The sequence below is a fragment of the Xenopus tropicalis genome, chromosome 9 (assembly GCF_000004195.4).
Source record: "Xenopus tropicalis strain Nigerian chromosome 9, UCB_Xtro_10.0, whole genome shotgun sequence".
NCBI classification, from domain to species: Eukaryota; Metazoa; Chordata; class Amphibia; order Anura; family Pipidae; genus Xenopus; species Xenopus tropicalis.
Window position 1 is genome coordinate 23,801 of NC_030685.2, and position 17,852 is coordinate 41,652.

Here is a 17,852-nt window from a genome sequence, read left to right on the forward strand (position 1 = left end):
CATATGCAAAGTGACTGATTTTAGGGTGCCCCATTGCACAGCTCTGTCAGGGGCTGTACGGCCATATTGAAGTTTCCTATAGAAGGAGTTGCATTTTTTCCCCCTTTTCTAAATTTTCCACCTTAGAGACAAAGATATGCCTGGATTTCTCCTAAAAATAAACAACGCAATTAGACCCTGACAAATTCACTGACATAATCACAGTAACATTGCTTGTGGCATCTCTTTGCTCCCCCATAACTAGAGATGTAGTGAACTGGTCGCCGGAGAACTAATTCGCACGAAAATCGGGTGTTCACAAGCCGCGATGTACATGGCAGCCAATCAGGCAGCCCTCCCTCCTGGACCACCCCCAGACCACTCCCTTCCATATATAAACTGAAGCCCAGCAGCCATTTTACATTCTGCCTGTGTGTGCTTGTTGAGTTAGCATAGGGAGAGAGCTGTGCAGGGGTTTGAGGGACAGTTTAGGTAGCTTTGCTGACTAGTAATCTACTTTCTACTGCTCTGTATGTAGCTGCTGTGGGCAGCTGTCCTGCTGATCTCATCTGCTGTAACCCAATAGTCCTTGTAAAAGCAGTTTATTACACAAGTTTAGAAATGTAGTGTGATTTCTGCCCTTTACAGCACAAAACACAACGTTGTGTCAACAACGTATTTTTCAGAGAAATTTTTGCCCTTGATCCCCCTCCTGCATGCCACTGTCCAGGTCGTGGCACCCTTTAAACAACTTTAAAATCAGTTTTCTGGGCAGAAATGGCTTTTCTAGGTTTTAAAGTTCGCCTTCTCATTGAAGTCTATGGGGTTCGCAAAGTTCGCGAACGTTCGCACTTTTTGGCAGAAGTTCACGAACGGGTTTGCGAACTTTTTTTCTGAGGTTCGCTACATCTCTACCCATAACTTCCTGCCTTCCCAGCAGGTCCGACCTCAGCTTCATAGAGTTTGGCCTGGAGGGAATGTGCCATTGTGCTTGCTGTACTAGTGATTGGCAAGTTAAAGGGGATGTAAGAGCTCTGCGCAGTGGCAGTATCATAGCCAATGAGGTCAAACCGAGGTGTGATTATTGCTAATTGTGATGAAGCTGAAGCTTGATGAAAGCAGAGGGGCTGTGTTCCCATTAGGGAGGAGCTGCTGGCTTATTTTTTGACGGGGGCTTCGCACATGCTCCTTCTGCCCAATCATGCTTCACTTCCTTTGCCCCAGCCATTAGGTGGGCGGGAGGTATTTTTCTTTTATTCCTTCCAGCTGCCAGCTGGAGCCTTACCAAGGCAAGATTTGTGCACCCTGGATAGGTGTCATTGTCCTTTAGGCTTGACCCTAGGCCAAGACTTGGTGGGTGTAAGGTCCCTGACCGCCGATCTTAGATTTAGTAATCCGTGGGAGCCCTCCTACCAGGACAAAGGCGTATACGGGGACAAGAACAACACAATCCCAATGGAAGTTCAAACTTGTTTATTCTTACGTGATCATAGAATTTATACCACTCGTGTACATGCAGAGACAAAGGAATCATTATAAAATAAAGATGGAGTAGAACCTCATTATCTTCAAGGATGGCCTTCAAGGATGGCTAATACGGGACAGGAATTTAAAGGAGGATACAAGGAGTAGAAAAGGCGTTATTGCATAGATAAGATTAAGCTGTTTTTTAAGGCTTATGTTTTGTCAGGTGCAAGTTGTGCAAGGGTACTATTATGGGATGTTTCAAGCCTTGCTGGTTGCTGTTACAAAATGGAGATACATCTCTAAAATGGAGTATGATATGCTAAGCATCAAAGTGTATCAAAGTATCAAAATACATGTATATATGAATATATGACTATATGATATTATATCAAACCTTACAGTGGGTCTCACCCTAGCTTCAGCGAAGGTGGATCTGCCCACACATGCTGTTCATTGGCGAAAGCCTTGGACACATGGAGCAACCCCCCCCAAATCCCCAGCAGTAAAGACAGTAGATGGTTTAGCTCTATTAGCCGGACTACACACTTCATGCACAGCAAGATTTTTGTTCCCACTTTGCACGTCCATTGACTCCCCCACCTCATCCCCAGCTGTGTCCCAGACAATCTCTCCAGGGATATTTCCATCAGAAAGTGGACTCACAGAACTTCCAATCAAGAATTCCTCCAATACACCTGCAGTTTGGCTCCCATCATGGGCCCCACCCCCTTCCACTGTATGCCCCTCCCCCACACTCTCCAGTGTAGCCCCCTCAGCTATTGGCTCAATCACAGGGAATAATTCAGTTTCAGCAACAACATTTTCAGAATTGTCCCTAAGAGACAGCCCACCTCCAGATTCCCCTCACCCCTTCAGCCTCAGGGGGTTCAGCCCTTCTCACAATCCCTGCATAGGGCAACCCAGCTGCTCAAACTCTGGGGCAGTTTCTAGCCGGATGCTCCTGGCTTCCCCATATATCCCACCACCTTGGCTGCATGCAAGCACCAGCTTCATGGCCCACATTACCACAATTGCCCTGAGCACTTACCCTTAGGGCAGGCATCACAGATATGGCCATAAGTAAAACATTGCCTACAGTACTTGGGTTGGCCGGGGTAATACAAAAAAAACCCTACTCCCAGCAATAGAAACATTTGCCGGAGGGTGTTTAACCCCTCCAATGCCATCCAAGTAAGGCCTGAGCTTCACCCAAAATTTCAGATTTCCATTAAATATTTTAAGCAGTTGGCTTACCTTATACCTCCTTTAAGCCCACTGCTGCTATAGGGGAGAGGTCATTCCTAAGGCAACGGGCGGCGATCAACCACTCCAGTGGTAACCCTGAGCTGTGGGGGAAGCTGGGAGTGTTCCTACGATGGCTACGATGGAAGATGGTGTTCCTGTCTTCGTCCGAGTTAAGCACTCGGTAAGAATCATGTCGATCGATCTTTTGGATGTGGAGAAAAACCTGAGCTACGTCGTGAAGGGGATCTTGGAGGATGTCGGGAGAGTCGCTGCAAGAGAGATCTTAGCGATCCAGGACTACCCAATGCGGGGTGTCTACGACGTCACGTTAGATAGAGAAGGAGTCTATTGCAGTTTCCTGAAAATCTTGGAGGAGTCTGCGGCTGATCCCCGGTTAAAGGGGTTTAAGATTCTGCCTCATTTTGCGGAGGAGGAGAAAGTTCTTGTGGTCAAATCGTATTCTCCATTTGTCCCTTTAAAGGAAATCGAGGCAGTCATTGGTAGGTACTGCAAGAAGCTTGAGTTTGCAGGTAAGGTCCTAAATGAGTTAACAAATTGATTAAGGTGTGCTACACAATGGACAAACCAGCTAATTGTAGCCCCAGGTGCAAGCTGAACCCTCAGCCAGGGTAAAACAATATCCAGGATAAAATGAAAAAACAGCAGCACTCCGGAAATGTTGTAGAAAAAAGTGACTTTACTCAAGTGCACACAGCTGTGTGCACTTGAGTAAAGTCACTTTTTTCTACAACATTTCCGGAGTGCTGCTGTTTTTTCATTTTGTCCTAAATGAGTTAGGTATTTGGACTTCTAAATACCGCTTTAAGGCTGTCTTCGAGAAGGGACTAATTCCGCCAGCGAGGTTTCACTTAGGAACTGTAAATTTTGACTGTTTTTTTCCTGGTATGCCCGAGTTCTGCAGGAGATGCCGACGGTATGGACATACAGCTGAAAGTTGTGAGTTATGCCAAAATTGTGGTAAGACCGGGCATGAGGTGATGAACTGTGTTCTTCCAAAGAAATGTAACCTTTGTTTGCAGGAAGGTCACTTATATGCTAAGTGTCCTCAAAGGAAAGTGGAACCTGTCTCGGTAGACCAGGGTAAGATTCCGGATCCAGTTGATCTAGCCCGCGGGTCTTCTGGTGAGGGAGTTTTTGCTGGAGATGATTCGCAAGAAGGACTCGCAGTAAAGCGCAAAAAGGAGAAAAAATAGAGAAAAGAGAAGAAAAAGAAAGAAGAAAGTGCTGATGTAAGTTCTAGTAGAGATTCGAGTAGTTCTACTGATGTGCAATCTCTTTCCAGGGGCCAGAAACTCTTCAGGTATTATAAGAGTAAGTCTGATGCAATTCTACAGGAAGCATTAAAGGAGTGGCCGGTTAAAGAAGAATATGAGGAAATGGTTGAAACGTGTATTAAAGGTCAACATGCAGATTTTGTAAGGTTTAACATATTGAACTACATGAGAGACTTAAAGTAAATTTTAACTTAAAAATTACAAAAAAAAATAATAATAAAAGATTGGTTTCTAATGATTTTGTGAAGTGGTCGGTGGGTTTCCACTGATTTACTTTATTACTGAGTTGAAACTGAGTCAGAGGTGACCAGGAACATTGCCCCTTGGCCTTGTAGCATCGGCTATCAGCCTTAAGCTACTTGCTGCTTTTGGGGGGCTTTCTATCCTGGGCAACGGGAGGCGATCACCCATCGCTCCAGCGATAACCCTATCCTGAGAGGGAAACTGGGAGTGGCTTTGTGATGGCGGCGACGGACGGCGAATCGATTCCTGTCTTCATACGAGTCAAGAATTCTGTGAGAATCCTCGCAGCTGATCTTTTGAATGCGGAGAAAGGCCTGGCTTACATCGTACAGGTGATCTTGGAAGAGCTCGGCAGAGTTTCCAGACGGGAGATCTTAGCGATCCAGGATTATCCCAGGAAAGGAGTCTACGATGTCACCTTTGAGGGCGAAGGTGTTTACCGCAGCTTCTTGAGCATCCTGGGCGAAAATTTGGCGGATCCTCGACTGAGTGGATTTAAAGTCGTTCCACATTTTGCAGAGGAGGAAGTCTTTCTGATTGTCAAATCTTACTCTCCTTTTGTGCCACTTAAGGAGATTGAGACGGTAATAGGTAGGTACTGCAAAAAACTTGTTTTTGTAGGTAAAGTCCTCAACGAACTTGGTATTTGGACGTCAAAATACAGGTTCAAGGCCGTCTTTGAAAAGGGTACTTTCCCTCCTGCGAGGTTTCGTTTGGGCACAGTCAATATAGACTGCTTTTTCAAAGGTATGCCGGAGTTCTGCAGAAGGTGTAGACAGTATGGGCATGTATCGGAAGGATGTACAGCATGTCAGAATTGTGGTAAGACTGGTCACGAGGTAATGAATTGTGTTCTCCCCAAGAAGTGCAACTTTTGTTTACAGGAAGGCCACTTGTACGTAAGATGTCCTCAAAGGAAAGTGGAACCTGTGGAAGTTTCGGCAGATTTGGGTGAGTTATTTGTGCCAGTTGATCTAACCCCCAGGTCTTCTGGTGAGGAAGCCTTGGCTGTGACAGAATCGCAAGAAGGACCTGCAGTAAAGCGTAAGAAGGAGGAAGAAAAAAAAGAGAAGAAAAAGAAACCAGAGAAACCTGAGAAACAAGATGTAAGTTCTGGTATGGAATCTAGTAGTTCTACTAACGTGCCTTCTCCTACCAGGGGGCAGAGACTCTTTAAGTTTTATGACTGTAGGTCTGACAGAATCCTCCAGGAAGCTTTAAGTGACTGGCCGTATAAAGAAGAATACGAAGAGATGGTGGAAACATGCATTAGAGATCAACCAGCAGATATGGTTAGATTCAGATTGTTGAATTATATAAGTCAATTAAAGTAAATTTTATTTTTCAAAAAAATTACAAAAAAAGAAATATAATAAAGAAAAAATATACTGGTTTCTTATGATGCTGTAGAGTGGGTTGGCGGATTTATCTGTCGATTCATTTTATTACTGAGTTGAAACCCTCTACTGAGTCAGAGGTGCCCAGGGACATCGCCCCTTGGCCTTGTATCATCGGCTATCAGCCTTAAGCTACATGCTGCTTTTGGGGGGCTTTCTACCCTGGGCAACGAGGAGCGATCACCCCTTGCTGCAGTGAGAACCCTAACCCGTGGGGGAAACTGCGAGCATTCCTAAGATGGCTACGAGTGAGGATTCGGTTCCAGTCTTCGTGAGAGTCAGGAATTCGATCAGAATCGTTGCTGTGGATCCTTCGAACGCTGAGCAGAATCTGAAGTATGTGGTGCAGAAGGTTCTAGAGGAATTCGGCAGAGTCTCCAGGAGGGAAATTCTCGCTATTCAAGACTACCCGAAGAGAGGAGTGTATGATGTTACCTTCGATGGAGAGGGAGTCTTTCGGAGCTTCATGAGTATCCTGGAGGGAAACTTGGCTGATTCGAGATTGGAAGGATTTAAAGTTTTCCCACATTTTGCTGAAGAAGAAGTCTTCTTGGTGGTGAAATCTTATTCACCGTTCGTGCCGCTAAAAGAGATTGAAGCGGTCATTGGCAGGTACTGTAAAAAGCTTTCTTTTGCCGGTAAAATTTTGAATGATTTGGGCATTTGGACTTCCAAGTACCGTTTTAAAGCAGTCTTTGAGAAAAAGGGTACGTATCCCCCTGCAAGATTCCGGCTGGGTACGGTAAATATCTATTGCTTTTTCAGTGGGATGCCAGATTTCTGCAAACGGTGTCGGCAGTACGGTCATGTTACAGACAGTTGTGTTCTGTGTCCAAATTGTTGTAAGGAAGGCCATGAGGTTGTGAACTGTTCTCTTCCGAGAAAATGTCATTTTTGCCTACAGGAAGGACATTTATATTCAAAGTGTCCGCAGAGGAAAGATAAACTTGAAAAGATTGTAAAACCTGCTGGTAAGTTAACTATTGTAGAATCAGTGACCTCTGGGGAGGAGTCGGAGCTAAGACAAGTTTCACAGGAGGGCCCTATTGTGAAGCGTACAAAGAAAGAGGAAAAGACAAAGGAAGATGGAAGTTCTGGAAGCAGTAGAGTAAGTACGCCTGCTAAATCTAGTAAATCTGTTTCTAAGTCTGTTTCTAAGTCTCTTTCTAAAGGTGAAAAGTTGTATCAGTATTACAAGGACAAGCCAGACAGAGAAGTTCGAGAGTTTTTTGAAGAATGGTCGGATGAAGAGGATTTTGATAGAATTAAAGGACAAATGAAAGGACTGACTCAAAATGAAATAAGGGAAATGGTACTGGGTCATATTAGGAATTTAAAGTAATTTTAAAATTTAAAAATAACAAAAAATTTAATAAAATTTAAAAATTGGTTTTTCTGTGATGTTGTAAAGTAATCAGTGGGTTTTCCTACGAAGTTGCTTTATTACTGAGTTAAAACCCTGACAGTAGAAAGCAGACGGCGCCGAGGATTGCTAGCCGCCAAGGCTAGCTAAACTAAATGGCCCTCTGTGGCCCGCTCTCCCTATGCTAATGCAGAGGATTGCCAGCCGCCAAGGCTAGCTAAACTGGCCGGCCCTCTCTCCCTATGCTAATGCAGAGGCAGCAGAAAGTAGAGGGCACTGAGAATTGCTAGCAGCCAAGGTTATCTAAACTGGCCGGCCCTCTCTCCGTATGCTAATGCAGAGGCAGCAGAAAGTAGTGGGCGCCGAGGATTGCTAGCCGCCAAGGCTAGCTAAACTGGCCGGCCCTCTGCGGCTCTCTCTCCCTATGCTAATGCAGGGAGGATTGTTAGCCGCCAAGGATAGCTATACTGGCTGGCCCTCTGCGGCCCTCTCTCCCTATGCTAATGCAGAGGCAGCAGAAAGTAGAGGGCACCGAGGATTGCCAGCTGCCAAGGCTAGATAAACTGGCGGGCCCTCTCTCCCTCTGCTAATGCAGAGGCAGCAGAATTTAGAGGGCGCCGAGGATTGCTAGCCGCTAATGCTAGCTAAACTGGCCGGCCCTCTCTCCCTATGCTAATGCAAAGGCAGCAGAAAGTAGAGGGCGACGAGGATTGCTAGCCGCTAAGGCTAGCTAAACTGGCCGTCCCTCTCTCCCTATGCTAATGCAGATTCAGCAGAAAGTAGAGGGCGCGGAGGAGTGCTAGCCGCCGAGGCAAGCTAAACTGGCTGGCCCTCTCTCCCTATGCTAATGCAGAGGCAGCAGAAAGTAGAGGGCGCCGAGGATTGCTAGCCGCTAAGGCTAGCTAAACTGGCTGGCCCTCCACTCTCCCTATGCTAATGCTGAGGCAGCAGCAGTAGAGGGCGCCGCGGATTGCTAAACTGGCTGGCCCTCCGCTCTCCCTCCGCTCTCCCTCCGCTCTCCCTCCGCTCTCCCTCCGCTCTCCCTCCGCTCTCCCTCCGCTCTCCCTCCGCTCTCCCTCCGCTCTCCCTCCGCTCTCCCTATGCTAATGCAGAGGCAGCAGAAAGTATAGGGCGCTGAGGATTGCTAGCCGCTAAGGCTAGCTAAACTCTGTGGCCCTCTGCGGCCCTCTCTCCCTATGTTAATGCAGAGGCAGCAGAAAGAAGAGGGCGCTGAGGATTGCTAGCCGCCAAGGCTAGCTAAACTGGCCAGCCCTCTGCGGCTCTCTCTCCCTATGCTAATGCAGAGGCAGCAGAAAGTAGAGGGCGCTGACGATTGCTAGCCGCTAAGGCTAGCTAATCTGGGCGGCCCTCTCTCCCTATGCTAATGCAGAAGCAGCAGAAAGTAGAGGGCGCCGAGGATTGCTAGCTGCCAAGGCTACCTAAACTGGCCGGCCCTCTGCGGCCCTCTCTCCCTATGCTAATGCAGAGGCAGCAGAAAGTAGAGGGCGCCGAAGATTGTTAGCCGCAAAGGCTAGCTAAACTGGCCGGCCCTCTCTCCCCCTATGCTAATGCAGAGGCAGCAGAAAGTAGAGGGCGCCGAGGATTGCTAAGGCTAGCTAAACTGGCTGACCCTCTTTGGCCCTCTCTCCCTATGCTAATTCAGAAGCAGCAGATAGTAGAGGGCACCGAGGATTGCAAGCCGCTAAGGCTAGCCAAACTGGCCGGCCCTCTCCGGCCCTCTCCGGCCCTCTCTCCCTATGCTAATGCAGAGGATTGCTAGCTGCCAAGGCTAGCTGAACTGGCCGGCCCTCTTCGGCCCTCTTCGGCCCTCTTCGGCCCTCTTCGGCCCTCTTCGGCCCTCTTCGGCCCTCTTCGGCCCTCTTCGGCCCTCTCTCCCTATGCTAATGCAGAGGATTGGTAGCCGCTAAGGCTAGCTAAACTGGCCGGCCCTCTGCAGCCCTCTCTCCCTATGCTAATGCAGAGGCAGCAGAAAGTAGAGGGCGCCGCAGATTGCTAGCCGCCAAGGCTAGCTAAACTGGCCGGCCCTCCGCTCTCCCTATGCTCTCCCTATGCTCTCCCTATGCTCTCCCTATGCTCTCCCTATGCTCTCCCTATGCTCTCCCTATGCTCTCCCTATGCTCTCCCTATGCTCTCCCTATGCTCTCCCTATGCTAATGCAGAGGCAGCAGAAAGTAGGGGGCGCCACGGATTGCTAGCCGCCAAGGGTAGCTAAACTCAGCGGCCCTCCACTCTCCCTATGCTAATGCTGAGGCAGCAGCAGTAGAGGGCGCCGCGGATTGCTAAACTGGCTGGCCCTCTGCGGCCTTCCGCTCTCCCTATGCTCTCCCTATGCTCTCCCTATGCTCTCCCTATGCTCTCCCTATGCTCTCCCTATGCTCTCCCTATGCTCTCCCTATGCTCTCCCTATGCTCTCCCTATGCTCTCCCTATGCTCTCCCTATGCTCTCCCTATGCTCTCCCTATGCTCTCCCTATGCTCTCCCTATGCTCTCCCTATGCTAATGCAGAGGCAGCAGAAAGTATAGGGCGCCGAGGATTGCTAGCCGCTAAGGCTAGCTAAACTCTGCGGCCCTCTGCGGCCCTCTCTCCCTATGTTAATGCAGAGGCAGCAGAAAGAAGAGGGAGCTGAGGATTGCTAGCCGCCAAGGCTCGCTAAACTGGCGGGCTTCTCTCCCTATGCTAATGCAGAGGCAGCAGAAAGTAGAGGGTGCCGAGGATTGCAAGCCGCCAAGGCTAGCTAAACTGGCCGGCCCTCTCTCCCTATGGTAATGCAGAGGCAGCAGGAAGTAGAGGGCGCTGAGGATTGCTAGCCGCCAAGGCTAGCTAAACTGGCCGGCCCTCTCTCCCTATGCTAATGCAGAGGATTGCTAGCCGCCAAGGCTAGCTAAACTGGCCGGCCCTCTCTCCCTATGCTAATGCAGAGGCAGCAGAAAGTAGAGGGTGCCGATGATTGCAAGCCGCTAAGGCTAGCTAAACTGGCCGGCCCTCTCTCCCTATGCTAATGCAGAGGCAGCAGAAAGTAGAGGGGGCTGAGGATTGCTAGCCACTAAGGCTAGCTAAACTGGCCAGCCCTCTCAACCTATGCTAATGCAGAGGCAGCAGAAAGTAGAGGGCGCCAAGAATTGCTAGCCGCCAAGGCTAGCTAAACTGGCCGGCCCTCTCTCCCTATGCTAATGCAGAGGCAGCAGAAAGTAGAGGGCACAGAGGATTGCTAGCCGATAAGGCTAGCTAAACTGGCCGGTCCTCTGCGGCCCTCTCTGCCTATGCTAATGCAGAGGATTGCTAGTCGCCAAGGCTAGCTAAACCCTCCCTCCCTCCCTCCCTCCCTCCCTCCCTCCCTCCCTCCCTCCCTCTCTCTCTATGCTAATGCAGAGGCAAAAGAAAGTAGAGGGTGCCGAGGATTGCTAGCCGTCAATGCTAGCTGAACTGGCTGGCCCTCTCTCCCTATGCTAATTCAGAGGCAGCAGAAAGTAGAGGGCACTGAGGATTGCTAGCCGCTAAGGCTAGCTAAACTGCCCGGCCCTCTGCGGCCCTCTCTTCCTATGCTAATGCAGAGGCAGCAGTAAGTAGAGTCCACCGAGAATTGCTAGCTGCCAAGGCTAGCTAATTTGGCCGGCCCTCTCTCCCTATGCTAATGCAGAGGCAGCAGAAAGTAGAGGGCGCCGAGGATTGCTAGCCGCAAAGGCTAGCTAAACTGGCCAGAACTCTCTCCCTATGCTAATGCAGAGGCAGCAGAAAGTAGAGGGTGCCAAGGATTGCTAGCACCAAGGCTAGCTAAACTGGCCGGCCTTTTGGGTCCTTTTCTCTCTATGTTAATGCAGAGGCAGCAGAAAGTAGAGGGCGCCGAGGATTGCTAGCCGCCAAGGCTAGCTAAACTGGCCGGCTCTTTTCGGCCCTCACTTGCTATGCTAATGCAGAGGCATCAGAAAGTAGAGGGCGCAGAGGAATGCTAGCCGGCCCTCTGCGGCCCTCTCTCCCTATGCTAATGCAGAGGCAGAAGAAAGTAAAGGGAGCCGAGGATTGGAAGCCGCCAAGGCTAGCTAAACTGGCCTGCCCTCCCTCCCTATGCTAATGCAGAGGCAGCAGAAAGTAGAGGGCACCGAGGATTGCTAGCCGCCAAGGCTCGCTAAACTGGCTGGCCCTCTCTCCCTATGCTAATGCAGAGGCAGTAGAAAGTAGAGGGCGCCGAGGATTGCTAGCCGCCAAGGCTAGCTAAACTGGCCGTCTCTCTCTCCCTATGCTAATGCAGAGGTAGCAGAAAGTAGGGGGCGCCGAGTATTGCTAGCCGCAAAGGCTAGCCAAACTGGCCGGTTCTCTCTACCTATGCTAATGCAGAGGCAGCAGAAAGTAGAGGGCGCCAAGAATTGCTAGCTGCCAAGGCTAGCTAAACTGACCGGCCCTCTCTCCCTATGCTAATGCAGAGGATTGCTAGCCGAAAAGGCTAGCTAAACTGGCCGGCCCTCTGCAGCCTTCTCTCCCTATGCTAATGCAGAGGATTGCTAGCCGCCAAGTCTAGCTAAACTGGCCGGCCCTCTGCGGCCCTCTATCCCTATGCTAATGCAGAGGCAACAGAAAGTAGAGGGTGCCGAGGATTGCTAGCCGCCAAGGCTAGCTAAACTGGCCGGCCCTATGCTAATGCAGAGGCAGCAGAAAGTAGAGGGCGCTGAGGATTGCTAGCCGACAAGGCTAGCTAAACTGGCCGGCCCTCTGCGGCCCTCTCTCCCTATGCTAATGCAGAGGATTGCTAGCCGCCAAGTCTAGCTAAACTGGCCGGCCCTCTGCGGCCCTCTCTCCCTATGCTAATGCAGACGCAGCAGAAAGCAGAGGGCGCTGAGGATTGCTAGCTGCTAAGGCTAGCTAAACTGGCCGGCCCTCTCTCCCTATGCTAATGCAGAGGCAGCAGAATGTAGAGGGCGCCGAGGATTGCTAGCCGCTAGGCTTTCTAAATTGGCTGGCCTCTGTGGCTCTCTCTTCCTATGCTAATGCAGAAGATTGCTAGCCGCCAAGGCTAGCTAAACTGGCCTGCCCCCTGCGGCCCTCTCTTCCTATGCTAATGCAGAGGCAGCAGTAAGTAGAAGGCGCCGAGAATTGCTAGCCGCCAAGGCTGGCTAAATTGGCCGGCCTCTTTGGCCCTCTCTCCCTATGCTAATGCAGAGGCAGCAGAAAGTAGAGACCACCGAGAATTGCTAGCTGCCAAGGCTAGCTAATTTGGCCGGCCCTCTCTCCCTATGCTAATGCAGAGGCAGCAGAAAGTAGAGGGTGCTGAGGATTGCTAGCCGCAAAGGCTAGCTAAACTGGCCAGAACTCTCTCCCTATGCTAAGGCAGAGGCAGCAGAAAGTAGAGGGTGCCAAGGATTGCTAGCACCAAGGCTAGCTAAACTAACCGGCCTTTTGGGTCCTTTTCTCTCTATGTTAATGCAGAGGCAGCAGAAAGTAGAGGGCGCCGAGGATTGCTAGCCGCCAAGGCTAGCTAAACTGGCCGGCTCTTTTCGGCCCTCACTTCCTATGCTAATGCAGAGGCAGCAGAAAGTAGAGACCACCGAGAATTGCTAGCTGCCAAGGCTAGCTAATTTGGCCGGCCCTCTCTCCCTATGCTAATGCAGAGGCAGCAGAAAGTAGAGGGTGCTGAGGATTGCTAGCCGCAAAGGCTAGCTAAACTGGCCAGAACTCTCTCCCTATGCTAAGGCAGAGGCAGCAGAAAGTAGAGGGTGCCAAGGATTGCTAGCACCAAGGCTAGCTAAACTAACCGGCCTTTTGGGTCCTTTTCTCTCTATGTTAATGCAGAGGCAGCAGAAAGTAGAGGGCGCCGAGGATTGCTAGCCGCCAAGGCTAGCTAAACTGGCCGGCTCTTTTCGGCCCTCACTTCCTATGCTAATGCAGAGGCATCAGAAAGTAGAGGGCGCAGAGGAATGCTAGCCGGCCCTCTGCGGCCCTCTCTCCCTATGCTAATGCAGAGGCAGAAGAAAGTAAAGGGAGCCGACGATTGGAAGCCGCCAAGGCTAGCTAAACTGGCCTGCCCTCCCTCCCTATGCTATTGCAGAGGCAGCAGAAAGTAGAGGGCACCGAGGATTGCTAGCCGCTAAGGCTCGCTAAACTGGCTGGCCCTCTCTCCCTATGCTAATGCAGAGGCAGCAGAAAGTAGAGGGCGCCGAGGATTGCTAGCCGCAAAGGCTAGCCAAACTGCCCGGTTCTCTCTACCTATGCTAATGCAGAGGCAGCAGAAAGTAGAGGGCGCCAAGAATTGCTAGCTGCCAAGGCTAGCTAAACTGACCGGCCCTCTCTCCCTATGCTAATGCAGAGGCAGCAGAAAGTAGAGGGCGCCGAGGATTGCTAGCTGCCAAGGCTAGCTAAACTGGCCGGCCCTCTGCAGCTCTCTCTCCCTATGCTAATGCAGAGGATTGCTAGCCGCCAAGTCTAGCTAAACTGGCCGGCTCTCTGCGGCCCTCTATCCCTATGCTAATGCAGAGGCAACAGAAAGTAGAGGGTGCCGAGGATTGCTAGCCGCCAAGGCTAGCTAAACTGGCCGGCCCTCTGAGGCCCTATGCTAATGCAGAGGCAGCAGAAAGTAGAGGGCGCTGAGGATTGCTAGCCGACAAGGCTAGCTAAACTGGCCGGCCCTCTGCGGCCCTCCCTCCCTCCCTATGCTAATGCAGAGGATTGCTAGCCGCCAAGTCTAGCTAAACTGGCCGGCCCTCTGCGGCCCTCTCTCCCTATGCTAATGCAGAGGGCGCAGAGGATTGCTAGTCGCCAAGGCTAGCTAAACTGGCCGGCCCTCTGCGGCCCTCTATCCCTATGCTAATGCAGAGGCAACAGAAAGTAGAGGGTGCCGAGGATTGCTTGCCGCCAAGGCTAGCTAAACTGGCCGGCCCTCTGAGGCCCTATGCTAATGCAGAGGAAGCAGAAAGGAGAGGGCACTGAGGATTGCTAGCCGCTAAGGCTAACTAAACTGGCCGGCCCTCTCTCCCTATGCTAATGCAGAGGCAGCAGAAAGTAGATGGCGCCGAGGATTGCTAGCCGACAAGGCTAGCTAAACTGGCCGGCCCTCTGCGGCCCTCCCTCCCTCCCTATGCTAATGCAGAGGATTGCTAGCCGCCAAGTCTAGCTAAACTGGCCGGCCCTCTGCGGCCCTCTCTCCCTATGCTAATGCAGAGGGCGCAGAGGATTGCTAGTCGCCAAGGCTAGCTAAACTGGCCGGCCCTCTGCGGCCCTCTATCCCTATGCTAATGCAGAGGCAACAGAAAGTAGAGGGTGCCGAGGATTGCTTGCCGCCAAGGCTAGCTAAACTGGCCGGCCCTCTGAGGCCCTATGCTAATGCAGAGGAAGCAGAAAGGAGAGGGCACTGAGGATTGCTAGCCGCTAAGGCTAACTAAACTGGCCGGCCCTCTCTCCCTATGCTAATGCAGAGGCAGCAGAAAGTAGAGGGCACTGAGCCGCTAAGGCTAGCTAAACTGGCCAGCCCTCTGCGGCCCTCTCTCCCTATGCTAATGCAGAGGCAGCAGAAAGTAGAATGCGCTGAGAATTGCTAGCCAAGAAGGCTAGCTAAATTGGCCGGCCCTCTGCGGCCCTCTCTCCCTATGCTAATGCAGAGGCAGCAGAAAGTAGATGGCGCCGAGGATTGCTAGCCGCCAAGGCTAGCTAAACTGGCCTGCTCTCTGCGGACCGCTCTCCCTATGCTAATTCAGAGGCAGCAGAAAGTAGAGGGCGCTGAGGATTGCTAGCCGCCAAGGCTAGCTTAACTGGCCAGCCCTCTCTCCCTATGCTAATTCAGAGGCAGCAGAAAGTAGAGGGTACTGAGGATTGCTAGCCGCCAAGGCTAGCTTAACTGGCCAGCCCTCTCTCCCTATGCTAATGCAGAGGCAGCAGAAAGTAGAGGGCACCAAGGATTACTAGCCGCTAAGGCTAGCTAAATTGGCCGGCCCTTTGCGGCCCTCTCTCCCTATGCTAATGCAGAGGCAGCAGAAAGTAGAGGGCGCTGAGAATTGCTAGCTGCTAATGCTAGCTAAACTGGCCAGCCCTCTGCGGCCTATGCTAATGCAGAGGATTGCTAGCCGCTAAGGCTAGCTAAACTGGCTGGCTCTCTGCGGCCCGCTCTCCCTATGCTAATGCAGAGGCAGCAGAAAGTAGAGGGCGCCGAGGATTGCTAGCCGCCAAGGCTAGCTAAACTGGCCGGCCCTTCTCGGCCCTCCCTCCCTATGCTAATGAAGCGGCAGCAGAAAGTAGAGGGCGCCGAGGATTGCTAGCCGCCAAGGCTAGCTAAACTGGCCCTCCCTCCCTATGCTAATGCAGAGGCAGCAGAAAGTGGAGGGTGCCGAGGATTGCTAGCCGATAAGCTAGCTAAACTGGCCGGCCCTCTCTCCCTATGCTAATGCAGAGGCAGCAGAAAGTAGAGGGAGCGGAGGATTGCTAGCTGCCAAGGCTAGCTAAACTGGCGGGCCTCTCTCCCTATGCTAATGTGGAGGCAGCAGAAAGTAGAGGGTGCCGAGGATTGCTAGCTGCCAAGGCTAGCTAAACTGGCGGGCCTCTCTCCCTATGCTAATGCAGAGGTAGCAGAAAGTAGAGGGAGCCGAGGATTGCTAGCTGCCAAGGCTAGCTAAACTGGCGGGCCTCTCTCCCTATGCTAATGCGGAGGCAGCAGAAAGTAGAGGGTGCCGAGGATTGCTAGCCGCCAATGTCATGAAAATGACCTAACAAGTGTAGGCTCAAACGCTGGGGAGAAACCGTGTAGCATTCCAGCACTTTATTTTTGTAATCACACAGTGACAAATCCTTCTAAGAAGTAAAATAGCAAAAAGGCAGTCCCAAAGTCCCACAGAAGTATATCCACAGTCTGAAGAAAATAATGGCCGAAGAGTAACTGAAGCGGTTGATCCAAAGTGCAGGAATCCTTTCCTCTCTCTCTCTCTGGAGACTGACTTCCAAGCTCTCTTTGGGGCTCTTTTTATGTCCCTGTGGGCCCATTCTCCCAGCAAGCCCCTATTGTTTCTATGCAGGGGTGAGGAGACATATAGGTGCCAGGGTAACTGGATTATCTACCTATTGTTTCCAATCAGGCCAGGGCAGATGTGTTGGAGCCTTTGGGTATCAGTCCCTAATCTCATCAGAGAGAAATTAAATCAATTCCGCCATTGTTTAAGATAAACCCGTCACATGGCTCCCCCCCAGTGGATGTGCATTGATGGGACTCCCCTCAGTAGGGAGAGACCCAGACGCACTGGGAATCAAAGTCGCTTGGGAAGAATGTACAAATCTGCTGGGTTCCAGGTTGAATCCGTAGTTCCGTGATGCAGGGGCCAATCCATTCACATTTATATGTTTCCTGCGCCTCTGCCTAATGGAGAATTCAACTCTGATTTGCCTTCCACACAAAGTCTTTCCATTGAGCCCTTGGACTGCAGCAGCTGCATCATGGGGTTTCTCAAACTCTACAAATGCAAAGCCTGGGGGCTTCTGAGCAACCCAAACCCGACGCAAAAGCCCATAAACACCAAATGCCTGCTCTAATACAGCTCTGTTGACATGCTGACCAAGATTTACATAGTAAGTTGGGTTGAAAAAAGACATACGTCCATCAAGTTCAACCATAATGCCTATATATAACCTGCCTAACTACTAGTTGATCCAGAGGAAGGCAAAAACCCCATCTGAAGCCTCTCTAATTTGCCGCAGAGGGGAAAAAATTCCTTCCTGACTCCAAGATGGCAATCGGACCAGTCCCTGGGGCAACTTGTACTGAGAGCTATCTCCCATAACCCTGTATTCCCTCACTTGTACTGAGAGCTATCTCCCATACCCCTGTATTCCCTCACTTGTACTGAGAGCTATCTCCCATAACCCTGTATTCCCTCACTTGTACTGAGAGCTATCCCCCATAACCCTGTATTCCCTCACTTGTACTGAGAGCTATCCCCCCTACCCCTGTATTCCCTCACTTGTACTGAGAGCTATCTCCCCTACCCCTGTATTCCCTCACTTGTACTGAGAGCTATCTCCCCTACCCCTGTATTCCCTCACTTGTACTGAGAGCTATCCCCCCTACCCCTGTATTCCCTCACTTGTACTGAGAGCTATCCCCCCTACCCCTGTATTCCCTCACTTGTACTGAGAGCTATCCCCCCTACCCCTGTATTCCCTCACTTGTACTGAGAGCTATCCCCCCTACCCCTGTATTCCCTCACTTGTACTGAGAGCTATCCCCCCTACCCCTGTATTCCCTCACTTGTACTGAGAGCTATCTCCCCTACCCCTGTATTCCCTCACTTGTACTGAGTGCTATCCCCCCTACCCCTGTATTCCCTCACTTGTACTGAGAGCTATCTCCCCTACCCCTGTATTCCCTCACTTGTACTGAGAGCTATCTCCCCTACCCCTGTATTCCCTCACTTGTACTGAGAGCTATCTCCCCTACCCCTGTATTCCCTCACTTGTACTGAGAGCTATCTCCCCTACCCCTGTATTCCCTCACTTGTACTGAGAGCTATCTCCCCTACCCCTGTATTCCCTCACTTGTACTAAGAGCTATCTCCCATAACCCTGTATTCCCTCACTTGCTAAGAATCCATCCAGCCCCTTCTTAAAGTTATATAATGTATCAGCCAGTACGACTGATTCGGGGAGGGGGGACCCCAGAACCTCACAGCTCTCACTGGAAAAAATCCTTTCCGAATGTTTAAATGGAACCTCCCTTCTTCTAAACGGAGTGGGTGCCCTCGTGTCCGTTGGAAGGACCTACTGGTAAATAAAACATTAGAAAGGTTATTATATGATCCCTTTATATATTTATACATAGTTATCATGTCACCTCTTAAGCGCCTCTTCTCCAGTGTAAACAGACCCAACTTGGCCAG

General features: G+C 50.9%; 1 protein-coding gene and 1 pseudogene across 1 annotated transcript; both read left to right on the forward strand.

Moving 5' to 3' along the window:
- The first annotated feature begins 1,009 nt into the window (after window positions 1–1,009).
- On the forward strand, window positions 1,010–1,176 carry LOC116407888 (annotated as a pseudogene).
- A 3,258-nt stretch (window positions 1,177–4,434) lies between these two features.
- On the forward strand, window positions 4,435–5,563 carry LOC116407615 (zinc finger CCHC domain-containing protein 3-like). The gene has a single exon (XM_031893290.1). The coding sequence runs from the start codon at window positions 4,448–4,450 to the stop codon at window positions 5,561–5,563; it is 1,116 nt and encodes a 371-aa protein (XP_031749150.1). The 5' UTR covers window positions 4,435–4,447.
- Window positions 5,564–17,852: the final 12,289 nt, after the last annotated feature.

Excerpts from the sequence above, each read along its gene's own strand:
- LOC116407615 (XM_031893290.1), top strand. The coding sequence starts at position 4,448 with ATGGCGGCGACGGACGGCGAATCGATTCCTGTCTTCATACGAGTCAAG.